This window comes from Podarcis cretensis (assembly GCF_951804945.1).
Source record: "Podarcis cretensis genome assembly, chromosome: 5".
In the NCBI taxonomy this organism is placed as follows: domain Eukaryota; kingdom Metazoa; phylum Chordata; class Lepidosauria; order Squamata; family Lacertidae; genus Podarcis; species Podarcis cretensis.
The window spans coordinates 46100886-46124192 of NC_137174.1; the positions used below are offsets into that span (position 1 = coordinate 46100886).

The 23307-nt window shown below is 41.1% G+C and overlaps 1 protein-coding gene across 1 annotated transcript; it reads right to left on the minus strand.

Annotated features, from left to right (window-relative positions):
* Positions 1-590: 590 nt before the first annotated feature.
* GPR26 (G protein-coupled receptor 26) lies at positions 591-21612 on the minus strand. Its single transcript, XM_079977061.1, has 3 exons — positions 20505-21612; positions 8742-8855; positions 591-2906 (listed from the first exon to the last, which is right to left on the minus strand). The coding sequence occupies exons 1-3, from the start codon at positions 21221-21223 to the stop codon at positions 2675-2677; spliced, it is 1065 nt and encodes a 354-aa protein (XP_079833187.1). The 5' UTR covers positions 21224-21612; the 3' UTR covers positions 591-2674.
* Between the last annotated feature and the right edge of the window lie 1695 nt (positions 21613-23307).

The following is a 23307-nucleotide window of genomic DNA, read 5'->3' on the forward strand; positions in this document are numbered from 1 at the left end:
ACTGAAAGAAAAACAGGATTTACATGGTGGAATATTAAATGAACAGTAGGCAGTACTTGTTTTGATTAAATACTAAGTTGGTTGCAAGAGAACATTTAAGAAATCTTGTTACTAGTATCTTTAGCAGTTTAGCATTAGAAGCAACTTATAACACCAATGAAATCAATTCTTCATTTGCAACCATCCTCTTACTTACTTTCATTGAAGCTGGAGATATCCCCATGACAGGCTCAGAGATATGAATTCAGCTTACAGTTGGTAATTAATTGAACAGCTTTGAAAGTGACCACAAGAAAACACTTCCATCCACAGCACTGCCATTGTTCTCACAATTCATTTCAAAGGAAGAAGAAGATCATTATGCCATTAAATGGGGCAATTCATGTTTGCAAACGCTTCTTTGAGCACTGCAGTTTGTAGGAGTTGTGGATTGAGGCAACATTTTTCAGATCAGAGTTCAGCAGTTGACCGATGCATTTTGGAGAAAAATTCATAAACGTTCATGGAAATTATGTAGGTGCATCAGTTCAGATCAGGACATTCATATGTACAGTTTGTGTGTGTGTGTGTGTGTGTGTGTGTGCGCACACACCCACACCCACACCCACAATGCCACTGAAGAATATACTTAGCATCTCCCTTGCAATCAATTATGGATTAAGAAAAAATAGCCCACACAATTGCCGTTTGTCTAATTCTAAGAGAAAATGATTTTCTTCCTTCCAACTCAGCACAAAGCATAAAGGCAAGTAGCCTATGCATCTTTGACAGAGAAGTCCCTTGTACGCTAATGCTTGAAAAAATCAATAGGAAATATGGGTACTAAACAAAAACAACAGAACTAGAAAATGGAAGGGAAACTCTCTTACAAATCCTATAGCATTTTTGTAGGGTGGGTGTTATTTGCTTGCTTTAAATTAAATTGTCCATCATGGTTACAGAAGGCATAGAAGGTAAACAGAGGCTTTTTTTAGGCGTAGTGTTTTTATTTCATCTGAGGCCTGACCCAGTCCCTTCTTTATACACACCACTGGGTACACACAGCAATATGTGTACAGGAGTGGGATCAGTAATTAAGGGGATTCTCACACTAAAAGCAAACTATGCACAAGAGGAAAGAGAAGATGGGGCTGATGCCTGAATGATCCCTTTTCCTTCTACATTTCTCGAAACTGAGTTTCTATTTTAGAAACTAACTTTTAGAAAAGTAATTCCCAGCATTCTTTAGTTTTGAAGTACTGCGTTCACTGGAAACAAAATATTTCCAGAGATTTTTCAAAAAAATAAATTTGGCTATAAGTGTCATACTTATTATTTTTATAACAAGCATTTAAAAAACAAACAAACAAACAAACTTCTTACATAAGTCTTTCTTCCTTTAAAAAAAATAGATTTAGCTAATCCTATCCTTATGGCATCTGTGCAAACACTTATATCTAGTTCTGAGCATTGATTAAGGAAACCTATGCAACATTTCTGTACACGTTCTTGAAGCAACCAACCAGGGCGTCACGATCAGACAGAAAACAAAGTTAGCTATTGCATTGTGAAGAGCATTACATTCTAGACTGCCAGCAGCCTACGCAAGCCAGAGCACTGCGGACATTAGACACTGACACTTTAAATGCAACAACACTTTAGGTATTTTCACAGTCAGAAAACCATTACAACATGGAAACATTTTGGGCAAAATGAGACACAGCTTCCTACTGTTTTGTTATAGTTTTGTTAACACATAACTGAGGAGCATCAGAAGTGTCTTGTGAAAAGACTTCTACTCCTTCTGCAAGTATATCCCATTTCTCCCCAAACAGATGCAGACTATGGACTATATCGTCTAATCTATTGGTGGTCAACCATTTGAATGGTGGGTCACCAAGACCCATAAGTCTGCAGACTGGAAGCAGTGCAATCAGTAGCTGAAATTAAGAGTCACAAAGCTGTGTCTCTTTTGATGTATGAAAGCAATTGTTCTGCAGCCTACCACAGGCAAGAGCGTCATTTGACAAATGTAAACACTCAATAGTAGTTTCCTTCTGCACATAGAAAACCAGTGCAAACCTAGAGGGTGTGGATGAAACACCAACATTGCAATCCTATGTACTACTACTCGGAAATAAATCCTATTATGTTCAGTGGGACTTACTCCCAGGTAAGTGTGTATAGGATTGCAGCCTAAGAGTTTTATTTTAACAGGTTTATGTGTAATTAGGTATGTGTGACTAAGTAGGGGCAATCTCAGGAAAAACTAGGAGTGATTGTCTTCACCTGATCATATAGTTGGCATGGTCACAGATGTCAATTTGCTGCCACACATCAAAACTGGCACAAATATTATCCAGTTTTTTGTTTGTTTGGGTGGTGGTGGGGAAATATGTAAACACAATCTCTTATCATTATCCATATCTAAACCCCCTTGAGGTTAGAATGTTGCTTTTCCCACACATTTTGTGAAATTGGTGGGGATCTTTGCAAACAAGATACTATCAGTACTAAAGATATCAGTACTAAAAGGCAGCCAACTTTGCTATGAAATTCGTTACCTAAGTTGCTGAAGACTTAAAAGGCAGGCTTTCCAAAATATTGTCAGCTGATCATCCTAATGGCACCAGCTATTGTTCCTCGACTGTTCCAGTATTAGGCTACATTGAATAAATAGTTTAACCTCAGCTCTTCAATCAGTTGCTTGCAAAATGTTTCGACTCTGTGATTCACTTGTGAGGGCTGATGAATTTATTGAGCTCCTTTTCAGCATCTTGTTTATTATGTCCTTCCATGTCTTCTTGTACTGGTGTCGTAACAAAGAGTACACAAAGGGATCTGAAACAGCTTTGCTATAAGCCAGACACTTGGAAATAACTCCCCAGTGTGCGTTGATGGGGACTATGGATGATAATTCTACCAGTCTGTCAAGAAAAGAGTAAATATGATTGTCAGATAAACATATCAAGGACTAGAACCTCCTAATTAGACCAAAATCCAAACATTCTATTCCCACTAGCATTAAAGCCTCTGAGAATACTACAATTGTCCATAGTTATTGCTTGTCCACAGCATCTGGTTAATAATAGTAATAATAATAATAATAATAATAATAATAATAATATACTACTTATACCCCGCTCGTCTGGATGGGCCTCTCCAGCCACTCTGGGCGGCTTCCAAAACTATATGAAAAGCACAATAAAAGATCAACAATGCCTGCTATTTAAAGATTTCCCTAAACAAGGCTGCCTTCATATGTCTTCTATAAGTCAGATAGTGGTTTATTGCCTTGACATCTGATGGCAGGGCGTTCCACAGGGAGGGTGCCGATACCGAGAAAGCCCTTTGCCTGGTTCCCTGTAACCTCACTTCTCTCAGGGAGGGAACCACCAGAAGGCCCTCGGAGCTGGACCTCGATGTCCGGGTTGAATGATGGGGTGGAGATGCTCCTTCAGGTGTACTGGGCCAAGGTTATTTTAGGGCTTAAGGGTCAGCACCAACACTTTGAATTGTGCTTGGAAACGTACTGGGAGCCAATGTAGGTCTTTCAGGACTGGTGTTATATGGTCTCGGCAGCCACTCCCAGTCACCAGTCTAGCTAAATTGCTTCTGAAAATACAGGAGACACCCCCAACATGGTGCCCTCTGGATGCTTTGGACTACAATTCCCTTAATCCCTGACTATTTGCCATACTGTCTGGGTTTTGATGGGACTCAACAACTGGAGGACATGAGGTTGTGGAAAGCTGACATAGAGGTTTCCATTTAGTTAACTTGACTGTATATGTACAGATACAAAAAACAAAAAAACCACCCATACTTTTATATCTGAATACCTATATCACCAACATGATATAGTTAGCACATACAAACAAATTGTGCTTATTGTCTCTGTATCTACTCAAGTACACAATTGCAGAGGAAAACCATACTGGGGCCTGGACATTTTACGGGAGATAGTTGCAGCCATCTCTATAAATGTACCTTTCCTTATTTCAAGAAAAAAAGATTATCCAGAGAAATGGGTATAGCTGACTCAATTGCATTTGAAATAATTCTCATGTGAAGGAGCACATTTATTATTCATTTAAAATATGCTGCTTATCTTTGTAAAACCAAGACAGCTTCAGTTAATTAAAACACTATACAAGATACCAAAGACATATAATAAAAATGAGACTAAAACAAAACAATTTCTGTTGGAGATGGGGGGGGGGGAGGTTTTGCTTGTCTCTGAAAAGGCAAGCTAGCATGAAGAGCAGTGAATTTCAGAAATGGCATTTTGAAACTGGTTATCCATATGCAATTTTCAGGATTGGCTTCAGGACCTCTGGGGAAGCAGGTATTTGAAACCCCCCACCTCCTAATACTTCCTGAAAAATCCCCATATCAATGTTGTCTCTGTGAACATATATATGTCACTCAAGGAATAATTCTGAGGACCTTCTGAACTGGACAATGTTCTCTATCCTGGGCTGACCTAGTGAACTGCTGGAGTGTGCACTTGCCTACATAAACTACAGTGACCATATACAAACAAGGACAGGGTTCTGCTGTTTTAATAGTTGGTATGGCAAGGTACGCCTGTTCAATTTCTTCTTCTTCACAAGTATTTAAGGGGTGGGAGCCTGATGCTTTCCCCCCTATCTTGTCATCTTAATATAAACTGAGAGTGGGGAGGAGAGAAGAAAACAGGACACTTTTGAACCCTTGTGGATCCTTCCCCCACATAGATGTTGCACCTGTGTAGGGAAGAGTCATGCCCTAGGTGAACACTAGTCCCCTTGCACACCATTACTGCTAGTGCAGAGGTAAATCAGAATGGACGCAGGAGCTGAGCTTATTTATAGGCACTGTTACCCAAGGGGAACATTTGAAGGTAATGGTATACTATTGATTTTAAAGTGAACAATTAGTTCCACTTTCTTATAATTACTTTCTGTCAGGTTCCAGATGGGATTTTTCTGTCACATGCTATGAGTGCCACTCTTGTGTGTAAGATCTCCATTAAGAAGCATTTCAATTTATGCAGGCCATTCTGTGGTTTTTTTTCTAGAAAGGCTTTCACTGAATAGGTTAAGGAAGTCACAATGTAGGAAAAAGCATAATTCATACTCTCATTGCTATCTGAATACTTTCCCCGCTCGAAAGGTAGAGTTATTGATATTCTGATGGAAGTTGATGAAAGCTCTGTGAATACCCTGAAACACTAAGATGCAAAGTGGTTTATATCTTACTTGCTATCAATCAATGTTATGAATTCCAACTAACCTTTTATAAAAGAACATCGAGAAGAAATGGCCTTCAAAGGGGAGGGGGAGTTTAGAAACTTATTACTACATTTCCTTGAGTGCCCTTCCTTTCCCCTCAAATTTTCATACCATACAACACTTGGAAATACAACTGATAATGTTTTTATTTTTAAATTGTGTCTGTGTCTTATATCCCACTGGATATAATTTATCTAATTGCACTCTAATTGAGATAATTAGTTCTACGTGCAAAAGCACATGCTCATGGACTTCTATTAGATGCTTATCCAAATGGAGGTGTCATTTACGGAACCAGGCACAATGTGCCCAGGCCATCAGGATGGGGAGAGGGAATGAGAAATAAGGAGAAATAATGACAAGGGATCACAAGCATGGGATCAAAATGGCCCCAACATTGTTAATTACAGATACCAGTAGGTTTTGGCATAAGCATTGGGTGTATATCCTGAACCAGCTAACCCACTTGTTGGGTGATTTTCCTTCAGGGTCAATCCCTATGGTGCTAATCAATTCTGGGTAATCCCTCTGGAATGCAAATTTGGGGAGTGCTATGGCCCATTAGCCCTTGTCTGGGCATTTGGACAGTATCCATCCCCCTGGACTCTTTTAACCGGGTATCCTGAAACTTTGACCAATGAAACAGGGGTTAATGAAATGGGGCTGAATGAAGCCAGGTTTGGGGAGGCTTCTCCCAGGTCTGCCCTGACCTTCCCACCCCTAAACTTGTGTGCAGTTGGGCAATTAAAATTTTAAAGTTTCACGGTGGGGCCTGCCCTCCCATGCAACCAGTGGAGGAGTTTCGTGGGCTGTCAGGTCTTGTGAGGGCAAGCAGATGCCGCTCTGACATACCTGCGGCCACACTGGGCCACAACTGCCACACACACACACGTTGGAATTGGTAAGCAGGCTTTATTCATCCTACATTGTTTTCAGTCGGGTGTATGTTCAGATGCACATCAAAATGCACATTTCCATCCATATTCTGATGCAGTTGATCCTGTATGACTCCAGCTGAATGACTCCAGTTGAATTGTGAAATATCCCTATTTCCCCCATACATCCATACAAACAGTTTTTAAAGCAGTTTTTCAGCTAATAGTAGTTTTGGGGAAGGTTCATTGCTCAATGGCAGAGAATTTGCCTAGCATGCAGAAGGTTTAAAGTTTAGTCCCTGGCATCTCCAGGTAGGGCTTTTAAAAATGCTTTTTAAAAAAAACATTTTGAAAAATACATTGAAATTGCCATAACTCACCATCGCCATCTAGTGTCACATTTGTATGCTGCAGTTTACAACACACTTAAAACGTTTTATTTGCAGCTGTATAGCTGAGTCCTCAGTTCTGGCACCTCTCAGGTGACCACCATTTCCATTATAAGAGAACAAGGGAAGCATTGTTGGTGAGTTCTGGTACCTCTTTTTCTAGAAAAATGGCACTGCATATATGTATTGGATTTCACTAACAGTAACACTACCTAGTAGCAACTTACACGTAAACTTAAAAGTAGCTGACATTTAATAAACACTTATTTAATAAGCACTTCTAACACTGACATTTAACAATGGATTGCACAGGGGCGGGCGGGAAGTCTTTCATGCTAGAATCAATGGATCTTGAATGTGGACATATTAAACATATATTGAGTCAGACTGTGAGTTCATCTAACTCAGCATTGTCTATACTGCCTACACTGACTGTCAGTAGCTGTTTAGGGTCTCAGACAGGGGTCTTTCTTAGCCCAACCTGAAGATACCAAGGACTGAATCTAGGTCCTCTTGGGTACAAAGCATTATTATTTATTAAATTGTTTATTAAAAGTGTTAGCTGCCTTATCTTGCCCAAGGCAACCCAAAGCGCTTTCAACCAGACAAGCACATGCTGTATTGCTGAACTACATCCCCCCTCCAAGTATTTGATTTTTATTTAATAAGCACTTCTGAGTATCCAGCTACTAAAAAAAAAATGGAAGTGGAAGAAAGGTGAGTGACAAGCTTCCTACAGTCTTGACTTTTATCAGGGCACTGAACACTGCTGTTAATCCCACTCCAAGTTTAATGGGTGCCAAGATATTATCATTTTTTCCAGGAAGCGCTTGGTCAAAAATAAATCAACACATTCCAAATGTTCAGAGAAGCTAACATAGCCTTTTAGCTCATTCCCTCTTATGTTGCTTCTGAAGCACAGTAATCCACATTTCAATAATTCATTTCCACCAGGCCAATTTTGAGTGAGGTTTATAAATGCAGAGGGTTTTTTTTTTTTGCTTCTTGCCTGCAACATAGCAACAAAGCCGGGGTTTCTGTGAACCTCTCTGATACTGGATGCAAAAATGTTCATAATTCAACAAGGAATGTCATAATATCTATTATTTATTTATTTTACAATTGTCATTCAAAATTAACATTGTTGTGCATCTTCTAGCACTTATTAATCAGGAATAAGCTGTGAACAGCAATACTGGTTTTGTAGCTCCAGGTCTGAAAAACTGTGATATGACCTGTTTGTGATGAACCTTTCTCATAAGACTGATGCATCTTAAGAATATAGAGAGGCAACCTCAAATGTTATTCCACAATGGCTTCTAAATGTTGGGGTGGTGTGCAAAAAAAGGGGTATCACCAGTTATAGCTGAAGGGGGCCAAGAAACATTGTGGAAGAAAGTAGATACAGTAAATGACAAAATTCAAAGGGCTCTTGGATATTATCAGAATTAAATGGCCCAAACAGTCTTTTCTCTTCATGGGTGTTTTTTTTAAAGAAAAATGTGTTGGGATTACATTTTTCTACCTCATAGTAATCAGATACCGTGGATCCTGAATGAAAACCCATGCAGTAAGCTCTTCTCCTGTTCAGTATATTCTCTTGCGTTACCACTCCCATTGAGCTTTTTGTCCATCCATCCATCATACACCGTGGAACAAGTCATTAGTATTCTGTCACTATTACGCACATTTTGGGCTGTTTTTGTACTTTGGCAAAACTTGGAGTTTCTTTAAAACTGATGATATCTCCCCCTTATGCATGGAGGATGTCATTTTGATAATAAGGACCAGGACTCAGAAAATGCTGGCAGTCCCTTCATTCAAATGCTTGCTGTAAACTTGGCACATCTGTGTACATTAATTTAAAGTAGCCACCATGTGTCCCAGAACATCTGCTCTGCATCACACAGCACAACATACCCACTGAAATGTGCGGACAACATTCTGAATTCTATGTGATCTTCTTTGATGAGAGTCTAACTGTATTCTCCTTAATCCATATCAAAGACTTTCCCACTGGGATGCTGGATTTGATCCTTTCCACTACCAAATCTTTGGCCACAGTTGGGACCATAAAATGCAGGCGCCTAAGATGGCAATGCTTCTCAGCACAGTGAAAAATGCTTAGCATAATTTTGACAAGCAGAAGTTTAATTGTCTGCTGATACAAATAACAGGAGTGTGCTGCAGATAGAAATGAGAAAAGACTAGCTTAAACCTACCTTGTGATTACATATGGTGCAAAACAGAGTATAAAAGTGCCAATAAATGTACTGATCTTCTTGGTTGCTCGTTGTCTCCGCCTCTTCTGTTCTTCTAGGCATCGCTCTCTTACACTGTTTTTTGACATAAAAACATGAATGCAAATTATCATTTCAAACAGCATTTCATCACCTTGACTTAGAAGCCATGCTCAGGCGTTTGCCTGAAGATGCACAAAAACAAAGAGCGCTGACACAGTAAAAGGGGCTGAGGGGGAGCAAAGTAGCTCACATGGCCTTGCTGAGTCAGGGGTGGGGAAAACCAAACCTGAAAGCTGACTATAACCCTCCAGAATTCTCTGTCTCATCCTTGGAATTCTTCCCAAGCTACACCATTCATTGGCTCTGCTTGGTGCCCCAAATGTGTTTGCCTTTCTGGAATGTGTCCTTGAACTCTGATAATGCCTCTTGCTGGCCTGCATGGGGGAAAGGTTGGGGTGTGCAGGTGTGTGTAGAAGACATGCCTGTAAGCATAGTAGAGGGCTCCTCCACAAGAAGCCCAGGGGGAGGATTAGCAATAGCATGCCCCACCCTGGTTGCCCAGTGAGACCCTGGATGCTTGCCTTGCACCACGCCGGGGCTCAGTGCTGGGTTATTAACATGGAGGGGGGCTAGGTACCTCCCTGACAGAGTGTCATTCCATTAGCAATGGCTGGTGGAATGAGGAACAGGATCCTCGCCCTACTGCCATGCCAACTCTGGTTTCTACCATAGTCATAAAGATTTGGCCTGATTTTTACCCAACCCTGCATCCCACCTTAATTATTTCACTGGGCCACAGATTGTGCCTGCCTAGGCAATCCGCCTTTGTGATGGATTGGGGCCTAATTTTGCCAACTACTATGGCAAGTAGCCTCATGGATTTGTAGTGAAATGATTATTTGCTTTAGATTAGAGGAATTCAATGCTCTTTTAAAATGTGACACTCAGCTGGGACATAGAAAATGCATTGACACAAGCCCTTCTGTAGATTACGGTAGTTTGGGGAAAATTTTCACCTAACTCAGATAGGAGAATCTTTTGAGCAGTAACATATTCATCTCTTAATATAAACCAATGCTTTCAAACTATACCTTTTCAATAAGCAGGCTTCTGGTAAGTAAACTGAACATTTGACATACTAAGGAAAAGATCATATTTTGGAAAATTATTAATACATTCTTATAGTTGCAATTCAATTAACAACATAGGTGAAAGAGTTTTGAAATCTGAATCTGATGTAACTCAAATAATTTCAGCCGGGGAGCTCAAGATCCAGATAGAAGGATGCCACAAGAATCCTTGTGGGCATTGCATAGTGGACTTTCAAAATTAACTTGGGTTAATCCAACAGAAAATGTATCTAAATTCGGTACTGGTGACAAGAGATGCTTCCTTCCCAGCCTAGTAACTTATTTAATTGGTATGAGGGGGAATTGGCATACTCTCCAAGTGTCCCTATTTTCCAGGGACAATCCCAGAATCATGAAAGGCATCCTGGCTTCTGATTTGGCCATGGAATGTCCCTATTCCCCCTGCCAGTGCCACCTCCAAGCTCAAGGAGGAGGATGAGCCAGTGGCAGAAGAAGTGGTGGCTACAAGCTGCCCACCTTCTCTCTTGGACAAAACGGTCCACCTGCTGCCTCCTCGTCAGCTGTAGGGTAGCTGGGAGGAGGCAGGCAGACTCCTTGGAGGCCCTGCAGTGTGCCCTGCGTTGGCTGGCCCCACACCTGGGCGCAGGGCACACACGCCGCCCCAGGCGCCCGATTGGCTTGCTCTGCTGCTGGCCAGCTCTGAGGTGCAGGCAGAGAGCAGGTTTGCCCTGGGCAGGAAGAAAGGGGAGTGTAGCACAAGGAGTCTTTATTTATTCATCTATTTATTTTTTTAAAAATCCTTTGTAAACTTTCCCCTTTCTAAAGTTTATTTATTGGTATGTGTTTTTCTTTTTGTAAATCTACCATAGGATAAAATAAAATAAAAATCGGGATTAAGGGGTTTTCTTGGAGTGGTGTGTTGTTTCCCATTGGTGTGGTGGTGGTACAAATGCTCTGTAAGGTGGGGGAGAGAAAAAATGGTGGGATGAGGAGAGTCAGTTGCAGGAATGAGGGAGAAATGTCCCTATTTTTATCTGAGGAATGTTGGAGGGTATGCAATGACGGTACCTTTGCATCGAGGGAAAGGGATAAATCGACCTGGCCTACATACTGTGGTTCTCCTCCCCTCATCTCATGACTGCTATTTAAAGAATAAAAACATGCACTTTAAAAACTCACACACATTTAACGTCACATGAATTTTGACCTTAACGCAAAGTATTGAATGAGGTTTAGGGGTTAAAGATGTGGAGACCATAACCCCAACCAGCCGTATTTTGTGCTGTCCTTGCCTACATGCTTGCTTTGCAGTCTGCAAAATCTGAACATTTATCCAGCTCCCCTCAGCTGGAAGGCCATGGCCAGGTTGATAGGTTAGAAATTGCACAGGCCTGACAAAAGAAGAGACTTGGCTGTGAGCAGAGCACTGTGGATTTTGAATACTTAAATAATAAATGATCATATATTATTGTGCTGTCCAAATGAACTGGGTTTTTTAATGCTTTCATTTAATATTTCTGTTAATAATTGCTAAATGAACACTACCATGTCTGACTTTTTTCTTTGGGATGTTATTTGAAGAGCCATGAGGGGCAAAAACACATTGGAGATTGAATAGTGTATATGATTTCTATGTTGCTACATTTGGTGCAGGAATATTGAATATACATGGCATGTAATTGGCCTGAGGTGGTCCAGAGTTGAGCCAATTCTGGGCTGTTTTCAGCCATGTGAAAAGCTATTAGGGTCTTAAAATAGCCATGATGTCCTGATAAAACACTTGGCTGAAATCAGTGCTATTTCTGTACGCAGAGTAGAAAGGTAGCTGAAGAGAAACAAGCCTCTTAGTTCAGGTTGCCTTTGACATTTAAATAGGGTTAAATGCAACTCTTTAAATCAGTCACACGTATTACATTAGTCATTTCTTTAGGTGTGATGTCATAATAGATTGCTGCCCCCAAGCTGCTCCTTTCAGAATTGGATCTCAGTACATTTTGAGTAGGTTTGCAGGAAGATTGTGGACACTTGCAACATATGTCTGGGCAATGTGTAGGGCCAAAATCTTACTCCGCTGATTAAATCAAGAAATGTCTACATGACTGATGATGCACATTGATGATGCACATTGATGGAAAGAGGTAGAAAAAATATATATGCTATGCTTATTATTCCCAAGCCAGTCTCCATGCAATAGATAATTTAACAGATCACATTTTGCCTGATTGACGTAGCTTTTCTTGGAATGAGCTGGAACAGACTTGTTAATTTTGCGTAAATTATGAGATGCAGAGCAGATGACCCAGGCGTTACCTGTTTCAGAATATGACTCCTGTAAACATGTATATATTGCTCCTGAAAGGGACATGCCTGCATAGATGATTTGGTTTGCTATTTACTATTTTGTCCATAGCAAAAATATTTGTTCAAAGCAAATGTGTGCCTGCAATATTGACTGGGCGGTTCATATAGGATATAGTGGTTCATATTCTGAGGAATCTAAGCATAGATCTTGCCAAGCTGCCTTATTTGCGAGTATCTTGCCCGTGCAATGGACTCATGGGAAAAATAGCTGTCCCATGAGCCCTTGCAAAAGGAAGGGGAAGACTATATAAGCCTGCTTCCTCTGGTGCTCAGGGCCATGTTGCCTTGAGAGCTTCCTGCCCACCTCCCCTCGAGCTAGAGTCTTCCCAGAACAATTTTGGGTTGCCGGTTGTCAGGGCCAGAAAGGATTTGTTTTCCCTCTCAACCTGATTGGCACCTCCATGCTTGGTTTGGCGTATCTACCTGGTTGGAATCTGCACCTTGGTCGCCCAGTGAGACCTTGCTTTTTTGGCAAGGTTCAGCACTGGCCAACTCCAATGGAACGTGGGTGGCGCTGTGGGTTAAACCACAGAGCCTAGGACTTGCCAATCAGAAGGTCGGCGGTTCGAATCCCTGCGACGGAGTGAGCTCCCGTTGCTCGGTCCCTGCTTCTGCCAACCTAGCAGTTCAAAAGCATGTCAAAGTGCAAGTAAATAAATTGGTCTCTGGCGGGAAGGTAAATGGCGTTTCTGTGCACTGCTCTGGTTCTCCAGAAGCGGCTTAGTCATGCTGGCCACATGACCCTAAAACTGTACGCCGGCTCCCTTGGCCAATAAAGCGAGATGAGCACCGCAACCCCAGAGTCGGTCACGACTGGACCTAATGGTCGGGGGTCCCTTTACCTTTACCTTTGGCAAGGTTCAGCACTGGCCAACTCCAATGGAATGGGTTTGGGGTGGTGCAAGCCTAGCGGACCCATCAATGTGGGTTTTGTGGAATGATGAACCAATCCTGGCCTCAATGCCATGCCAACCTATGCCTGATCCAGCAGGCTTATGACTTCTTATGAGAAAGACCAGAGATTGCATGATCTCCAATGCACTTTTAGTGAGTGCAGCAGCTCCCATCCCTACACCAGTAGAACGCTGTGAAGGTGCCCTCAACTAACTCCAAGCAGCCGCACAGATCAGGGGTTAGGGTTGTTCTGCACCTCTCTAAAGAGCGATGCAACCATTTTCATTTTTTCCTGCATCTCCTTGAAATCTATGCTGCGTAAATGTGCAAAGGGGGGTAAGGTTCATAGACTTTCCTTTTTAGGCCTGGAATAGTTTAAGATGCTATCATCTCTTGGACCAATAGGTTTGTGTAACAAAAAATAAAACAAACCTTTGAGATGGCCACAGATTTCTTTTTTTCTGTCTAAAATAGGAAGTACAAAATGCAGAAGAGCTGTTGTGGCAGCTGAGGTCACTTGGCTAGCCGGAGCACACTGAAAACTCCGATAAATGAAGTTAGTTCAAGAAGGAGGTTACAAGATCATGGCAATTAGCATCCATGTTTTGCTCCTTAGACTGGCTAGAGAACATAATCTTGTTAATATGTGACATTTCTTTCCTTTTGCTCTGCTCAAGCTGCACAAAATGCCTGTATTTTGGCAGTGCCGTAAACATAACTAGAAAAAGAAAAAGAAAACCACACAAGTGTTAATTGGATAGCCAAGTCTTTGCAGGTGTTTTCCTCGCAAGAACCCTTAGTGGCCGGGCATAACATGTCTAAATATTGTGCAATTGGCTTCAACACCCAGTTAGAACTACTGTAATGTGCTCTCTGTGGGCCTGCCCTTTAAGACAGCTTATAAACTGCTGGTGGAAAGCAAGACAAGGCTCCTGTGCCTTTCATAGTTGCGTAGCACAAAGAATTTCATCAGGTGTAATGAAAGTGCCTCGTTGAACAAAAGTGAGTGTATACATGGTAAAGTCTGCATGTGGCTGCTGTGTCTTCAGCTAGCTTTTATGTATGAGAGATTGTTTAACACAGGAACCACACCCATGAAGGCTTTCATTGGTGCCTCTGGGCAAGTGCCTCAGACCCAGGACTCAGCTACACAGCAGCAAATACAACGTCTTAGATGTGTTGTAAAGTGCAGTGTACAAATGTGACACTAGATGGTGAAAGTGAGCTATGGAAAATTCAATGTATTTTTCAAAACGTTTTTTAAAAAAGCATTTTCACAGCGTTCAGATCAACTGTTAGTTCTCTGTTTCATATCATGAATGAATTTAGTTCTCTGTCTTCTGGTAAAACTAAATCCTCAACTTCTCATTTGGCCAGCTAGAAAGTTCATTCGCAGGAGATAACGAGTAATTGCTTCTGTTTCATGAACTACTTCTATCAAGAAAATTCTGAGTTTCGTACGCAGCTCTAGCATTACATCTCCAGCATAAATTCTCTGGGCACCTAATGAAGTTTTATAAAGTAATATTTACAGCTACATTGGAACTATTTTTGCTTGTTTATACATATGGATTATTTTGTTTGTTTGTTTGTGTGTTTGCTTATTATTTATTATTATTCTTACATATAGATTTTTTTTTTTTGGTATGGAACTGTTTTTAATTGTTTCTATACTTTTCTTGTTTTGTAACAGTTTTATTTCCTTATTTCTTTTATAATGATATATTTTATTTTTGTAACCTGATCTGGGAGGTAAGAAATAAAATAAGGGTGGTAAGAAATAAAATAAATAGATAAATAAGAACATAGGAACATAACAAGAACCTGCTGCATCAGTCCAAAGACCCATTTAGTCCAGCACTCTCTTCTTACAGTGGCCAACCAAGATGGGAAGAAGTTTCCCCAACCATCGGAAGAAGCTTTCAGGTAACAGACTTTCCCAACCCTATACAGACACATCACGAAATTGAACCTAGGATCTATTCATAAGCAAAACATGTCCTCTACTATTGAGCCACAGCCCTTCTCTGAAGCTCGCTGCTTTTCAACATTACCCAAGTTCTTTTCCAGACAAATTGGAAGAGCCCAGGATCTTTTATCCTTGAACCATTCTGAAGGCTTGGAAAGGCTATCTCCTGCTTTCTTCCATTCTTTCTACCCACCCCTAAGTTTGTACCCCTTAGCGTTGGGGTACAAAGCATCTGCAGGGGCAAAATAAGAGGGTAGGTAAAGTCTAGCTCAAACAGGTTCTCCCGCTTAGATTTCTTTGAAAAAAGAAGAAAGAAAATGCAAAATCTAACAGATTAGCCAAATTGAGTTACTCCATAAGATTGTGTGTGTGTGTGTGTGTGTGTGTGTGTGTGTGTGTAAAAGACCAGATGGAAACAAATTCCAGGGGGAGTAGATGCCCACCACTCATGGAGGACCCTCACAAGTGGGCTTCCCCACACCGTCAGATTTTGCTCAGATGCAAATCTAATAGATTCAAACTACTGCTTTATTTAAATACTGCAGAACTTCTACTGTTCAAAACCATGTTTATCTGAATTCATGGTGTTCCTTATGTATAATCCTTATAATTAGTTGTCTATACAGTTCTGTGTCTGCATGTTCCTGTGAAATCAAAGCTCCCGTTTGAACAAACTTTAGATAGTGTTATTGAACGCCTCCCAAATCATATGGAGAAGGAAGTCTGCATTATACTGCAAAATGTCAATGATCCAATCCAACCTTTGCAAAACCTAAATCCATAAGGGGTTTTTTTATTTCTCAGTTATCTCATTTATATACTTTGTTCTCACTTCCCTTCTAGGTGTGGACTGAAAATGTGCCTAAGAGGCACAGAAATGCTGTGAAATATGATTAGTTATGAAAAACATATGGATTTCAGTGGCATTTATGCCACCACATAACAAAGAAGGTTAGTCCTACCGATCAGCTTTGATTTAAGCTTCATAATGTGGAGGGGGTACAGAAGGTGGAGACAACTAGTGCTTTTTTCTGGGGGTACACATACCCCTAAACATTTTGTGAATCTAAGTTTGGCCTCATTGAGGAGCAGTATTTCAATATGAGTAGGAAAATGAGAGTAACCCTAAACTTCTTTTAAAAAAAGCAAAAAAAAAAAAAAAAGCACTGGAGACAACCCAAGTCCATTTAAACCCCACCTGTCCAAACTTGCTAGCTTGATGAAGTGAGTATTGGAAAGCAAAAATAAGGGCATAATCATCTAAGACTTGTGTACGTGGGCCCATACACACTGATGAGCACTGTGGCTTTGTTGACTTTTATGCAGCGTGGGCTATGGAGTCATGCATTCAGAGGACAACTAACCTGCTTATCCTGAATGTGATCACTAAAGACCCCATGCTATGGCTGAGGAAGACCATAAGTAAGGCTTCACTCATCTGCTGAGGAAGACCATAAGTAAGGCTTCACTCATCTGGTGCCAACACCCTTCAGCCCCAACCAGCGTGGCCACTGGGCAGGGATGATGGGAGTTGTAGTCCCTAATGTCTGATGGACACTAGGCTGGAAAGGGTTGATACAGGAGTTTTTGATAAGGTGATGCCGTCGAGCTTAGCTGCAAAGCTACAAGTGAGAGAGATCTGAGTTTGGAAAGTCAGAAGGATCAGTTTTCTTCCATTTCCCTCTGATCATAAACCAAAGAGTGGGAGACAGAAGTGTTGAGTGAACCTAGATCTGCCTCAGTCCTTCCATATGCCTCCCAGTCATACTGAGCGGAACTCCTTTGGCCATTCCAATTTAAGGCACCATAAGGCATCTTCCTACTTAACATTGCTCAACTGCCGGTTGCTGCATAGCCCTAAACAAAAGGCTTGTAAATGACTTTGCACCATGATGTACAACCAATTCTGGAGGCGGGGCAGGGGGAGACATATCCTGACATCTGGCATAACATCATTCATTCTGGCTGCACAAATTTGGTCAATGTTTCCTTTATAAAAACGACTTTTGGGAAGGATTTACAACTTACCTTAGGTGGTATGCAGGGAGTCTGGTATTACAGAAAGACTATAATTAAGGACTTTTACGGTGATATAGTGCATATTAGCCTCCCATATTAACAAGAGAAGGAATATAAAATTTATAACACCTGGAATTAACCATGGTTACCAGAAATCACACTTTGAGCTGAATGCTACACTTCAAAAATAAACTCCCATTATCCATGTAAAAATAAGATCCACTAGGAAATTAGCATAAGGAATGATTTGGTTTTTCAGAGACTTGATTATTTAGCACTTTGCTCTATCCATTTGCTGTTTTGATACTGACTGGTCACAGAACACCCGGATTTATTTTCAAGCTAAATGAAATATATGTCAAATATCAGTGAATGTATTTGATAAATATTCGATATCAGCTCTTTAAAAAGTACAATCTGATATGCATTTACTAAAAAATAAGCTCCTCTCTTCCTCTAGTGCAGCCAGAGGGGGCGGATTTAGAAGCTTACACTTCTACTTTAGACTAGCTGCACCTATGTGCTATTTCTGAATCCAGGCAAATTGCAGTTTGTCCTATGGTTAGTTGAAACATGCTATTGTCCTGATTTAAATTGGCAACTGCTTTTAGCCACAGTGAAGACAGGTGCTCATATTAATTTGTAGCTTTCATTCCCTCTCCCTCAGTGAGGCTAATAGTGATTTAAACTGGAGAAATGACCCTGAAGGGATGGATACAACTACCCCCTGCTGTGCTACAGCGTTTGTATCTCACCTCTGCCCTTTTAAGCCCCCACAGCTATTTCCAAGTAAATTTGAATCCATTCACTGGTCTGCAATGCCATGCATAGATGGGCCATAAGATATTGGGATATGGATGAAGCAACTCCCAGTTTGCATCTCATCTCTGTCACAAACTCACTACAGTGGTACCTCAGGTTACAGACAGCTCGGGTTACAGACGCTTCAGGTTACAGACTATGCTAACCCGGAAGTAGTACCTCGGGTTGAGAACTTTACCTCAGGATGAGAACAGAAATTGTGTGGCGGAGGCGCAACGGCAGTGGGAGGCCCCATTAGCTAAAGTGGTACCTCAGGTTAAGAATGGTTTCAGGTTAAGAACAGACCTCCAGAACAAATTAAGTTCTTAACAGAGGTACCACTGTACACAGACTTAGGTAAACCACTGCCACGCAACCAGGGGATATAGGAGTGATTATGCTGGTCTGCCTTACTAGGCTGATATTAAGGTTATGAAGTAATGTTTTGAAGACTTTTGAGCTCTAAAGTGTTATGTGAATACTATTACCTTCTATTTCTTTCATCTGACTGTGCACTTTTTTCCTTTTTTTCCCTTTCTTGAGACCACACTGATTCCATTATTAATATTATTTTTATATATGAACATGAAGAATCCTGCTAGATCAGATCAAAAGCCTCTCTGGTCCCAGCATTCTGTTTCTTACAGATGCCAACCAGATGCCCTTCAGTAGCCCAAAGTTGAAAATGAGCACAGTTGCTCTCTGTGCACTCCTGATTACCAGCTCCTGGTATCCAGAGACATGATAATATAGCCATTACGACTAGGAGCCCTTGGTAGTTTTATCCTCCAACAATTTGCTGAATCCCCCTTTAAAGCAAATCTAAGTTAGTGGACTTGCCTACTTCATGTGATAGTTGAACCACGTGCTAGTTGAAGAAGTACTTCCATCTGTCCATGCCAAATCTCCCATAATTCTTGTTTAGTGGATGACTCTGGGTTCTAGTATTATGAAATAAGGATAAATACTTATCTCTATTCACTTTCTCTATACCTTCACTGTATACTTTTCAATGCCTGCTGAAGAAATTCTTATTTAGGCAAGCTTATTCAGATGTTTCAAAAGTTTGTATGAGCTTATTTTTTAAAAAATAGACTACTGTATTCTGGTTTCAACTTTCTGTATGCTTCAAATTATGGCTGTATTCTTTTTTTAGTGATAGTTTTATTGTTTCAACTTATTGCGCACTGCTTTGAGGGTTTTTTTTTGCACAATCAAGTGGTATGTAAATTTTATGAAATAAAAAGAAAAGAAAATAGCATGCAAAATTATATATATTCCCATCAAGTCCTTGCCTCCCCGCCTCCTCTCCCTTGACCAGCTGCTATTACTCACAGTGAAGGGAAAAGATAGGCAGCTACATTACTTTGTTCCTGTCTTCCACAGGTTCTAAATGATCGAAATTTAACTCAGCCTTTTTAGGAAGCCACCACACTGCATTACTATTGCCTCATCAATGTATAGATACAGAGAGGGGGGTGGGGGAGACAGAGAGAAAAATTATGAGTAGCTGCGTAGCTGGGACCTTCATTAAACCCATCTCTCTTTCCTATATTCTTCCGGTGAGGTTTTTCCCCCACCCCCCACATCCATGCATTCCCACTCACACCAGAATCCTTTTTTCTCCCTGTCACATACTTGGTTACACTTCTCCCTTCTTTTTTTCTCCCCCAACTGAAAATCTCAACAAACTCGTTGTACCTTCATCTCCCACAAGCAAAATCTACTCTAGCAAAGTCAGTCAAATAACATTCCACCTGTCAAATCTTCTCACATCTGATATCTAAACCTCCACTACAAAGATCCCCTGGTTATATTTCTTCTTCATTCTCTGTGACATTCCCTTTTGTACCTCCCCCTAGTTATCCCTCCCCATCCTAGTCATTGCTTGCTTCCTCTCCCCTCCCTTGTCTTGAGACTCCCATACCTAGAAAATATGGGTTGATTTAAGGTCTCTCGAACAAGTCTCAAGTCTCCTTTGCTTGTCAGTACTAATTTGAATCTCAATGCTATTTTGGATGTATTTGTACCTAGTTGGTTGCTCATGCTTCTTTTGGAAATATTATTTCTCTGGGCATCCTTCCTTCAAGGAAAATAAAGTTATTGACTCCAAAGTGACATTCACAAAGTCACAGAAAGCAGAATGGTATTCAGTGTGCTATCTCCCCACTGCAGTTTTAAGGAACACAAGGAATTTCAGCCTGAACCAGTTCATCAAACACCCATGGACGTTACTGATTAACTTTAATGAACAGGCATGATGAATCTGTTCATGGTAAGTGAAAACAGCAAAGATTCAAGAACACTACCTGAAAGGACATGTATGCACATGCAAACCTTTTGATTCCACTATAGCCCTCAAACACAGCCAAGGATTCCTAGATGACATATTTTGCTCTTTGCAGGATATAATTGGCAATTAATTTTGTAGCTACAAGGAGACCTGAGAATATAAGCATGCAGATTAGAATTAGGCAAGTGCTACATTAAAAAAAAAAATTACAGATGGATGGCAATTGAGTCTGATAATAAACATAATCTTGCCTCTCTGCAGGTATCCTCAGAAGTGTGTGCCCTTGGCAGTCAAGGACACAGGTATCTCCTTACCTGGGATGGATGTCCACCAGCAGCACGAGGGTCTGCATAGTGATCACGTCAATCCTTTTACAGTGAAAGCGTGCCACCTTCAGCACTTTTAGATATGTGAAACACAAGACTACGAGGGAGAGGAGGAAGCTGAGAGAATGAAAGACCCCTGTGAAAACCACAAACTCTGTCCTGTCCTCCAGTTTCTTGTTGTAGAGGGTGCAGGAGGCATAAAGGTGATGGAAACCCACCCAAGAAAGAGAAGTTGCCACTATAGGAAAAGAAACTGAATGCAACCATGTATAGCTCAGTATAAGAGCAGCATCTTTGTAACGCATCTTGGAATGGTAGTTGAGAGGAAACACCACCGCTATCCACCTGTCTATGCTTAGAGCTGCCATGCTCAGCATGGAGCTGGTGGTCAAGAAAGTCTCTAAAAAACCCACGATGTGGCAGAGCTGGTCTCCTCCAGGCGGCTTCTTGTAAATGATCCCAGCCAGGGTCAGGGGCATGTTCAAAACAGTCATCAACAAGTTGCAGAAGGTCAGGTTGAGGATAAACAATCCTGGGACTTGCTTGCGGATATCTGCGCTGTACAGAAAGCAGATCAGCACCAGCACGTTGGACAGCAGTGAGACAAGGATGAGTACCACAATCAAGAAAGCCAGGATCACTTCCCAAATGTTCATGGTGCCTCCATTCACAGGAGGAACATTTCCAAAACTGCACCCAGCTGGCATCCAGAAAACATGGTGTGAGGCACTCTCACACCCTCCTCCTCCTCCCCAGCCTGCTCACACTCCTGCATGCCCTCAGTATTTTTAGAAGAGCTGCAGTTTTTTCCTCTCTGCTGCTGCTGCTGCTGCTACTGCTGCTGCTTCTTTCCACGTCAACGCTTTTTAGAGACATGCACAAAAAGCATTGGGAATGCCTATCAAACTATGAGGAGGGTTTTAAAAAATATGTATCTCAGCAGCACCAAGCCACGGTCTCCTTCTAAAGAAAGCAGGATGTTCACAGGAGCAGTTTCATCCGAGATCCCTGATTATTGGTCCTAAGCTTCCCAGCAATTCAACCAGTATATTTATTCTCTTTACCTCTTTTCCACTGTCTCTCTCTTGCTCTCTTCACGCTCTCCCTCTCCCCCTCCCACCTACACACTTCCAGGCTGACTAACCTGCTTTTATGATCACAGATAAATCCCCCATTAATGGATTAAAGCATGCACACTGCTGGTGATTTGCTGGTGTGATTGACATACCAGCTTCTTTTCCCTTTTCCCCTTTGCATCCCTCAGATGATATCCCCCTGATATCTGGGGATCTTGGAAGTCTGAAAAAAAATCCCACCCATCCATTTGATATCTTTAGCAGTTACTTTTCAAACAACAGATGCTAAAGCCCCATCTTTCAGCCTTTTTTATATTTTTTAAAAATATATTTCAGTGCATCCTTAACAGGAATGATTCTTCTTTTATTTATGTTGACTAGCTTGGCTCCGGAGGATGGTGTTATTTTATCTTATTCATTTATGTTTACAGGATTTCTATTATGTGAATTTGAAAGTTTTATCAGACTCCTTTAGAGAATGAAAGAAAGAAAACACAAATATTCAGAGAATAAATATACTTTCTTTGTAACTCCCCAGCCCAGCCCAAAGTCTGAAATAAAGAGAATCCATTTACAGTCCTCTTATATACATGCAGATTAATATGTATTTGCTTTATTTGCATGTATGAATGGTTTCACAGAAATCAGCATCTTTTGTGAAGGACTGTGGTTATGGAGGAGATAAAAGAACGTCATGTTTGAGGGAAGAGAAGAAAAGGAAGATACAAGTGCATAAGGTGAGGGGAACATCAAAAACATTGGGGAAGGAAAGAGGATATAGGGTTGCTTTCTAGCCTCCACCATCCACACTTCTGGAAGTCCTGTTGAAAGTCTCCTGTTGACTCACACTCTAGTAAATACTTTGTGGTCCATAACATTTTTTGCAGCCACAAGGAACTATCATCTTGATTTTTAAAAACTTGCAGACTCCAGATTTTGCAACTTTCACAGCTTCTTCAGGTATCTGTGCTATTGGGCAAGACTTCAGCTCCTATTAATGAACTGGTATGGAGGTGAAAATGCTGGATGCCTCCTCCAGTTCATAATGGTTTTAAACATTCAGAATTTCAAAGGAGTAAATTATGTGTACATTGTCTAGTTTCTTCTCCCAAAATCACCAGCCTACATTTACTCTGAAAGTTGGAGCTCTCTACTTGAAACAGGTGCCTGCCAATTAACTATGCCTGAATCATATTCAGGTTTGTCTCATATCACATTGTGCGGCAGAGCTTTGTTTTTGAGCAAATCAGAGCAGTAAATTCTCCAGATCCACCTGAATCTAAATATCCTCCCTGTTTTCCACGGTTGTGCAAAGACAGGTGTGGAGAGATAGGCCAGCAATATCAGGAAGGTTTAGGAGAAATAATAGGGAATTCTGCTTTTGATATATTGATAGGCTAATGAGAGCACATCCAGGCAAAAATGTCTGTGAGATGGGGGAAAGGGCAGAAGCTGACAGAGAATGGAATCTTCACAGAATCACCAAACTATAGAGTTGTAAGGGACCACAAGGTTCATCTAGTCCAACCCCTCGCAATACAGGAATCCTTTTGCTCAGTGTGGGACTCCAAACCATGACCCTGAGCACCTCATGCTCTATCAGCTGAACCATCAATATGTAATAACTATCCTCAATTACCACAAAGAAAGCCATGGTGGTGCCATGGGAGTGCTTGTTGTCATTATATGGCTGTGCACTGGGTTAAAATGCAGCA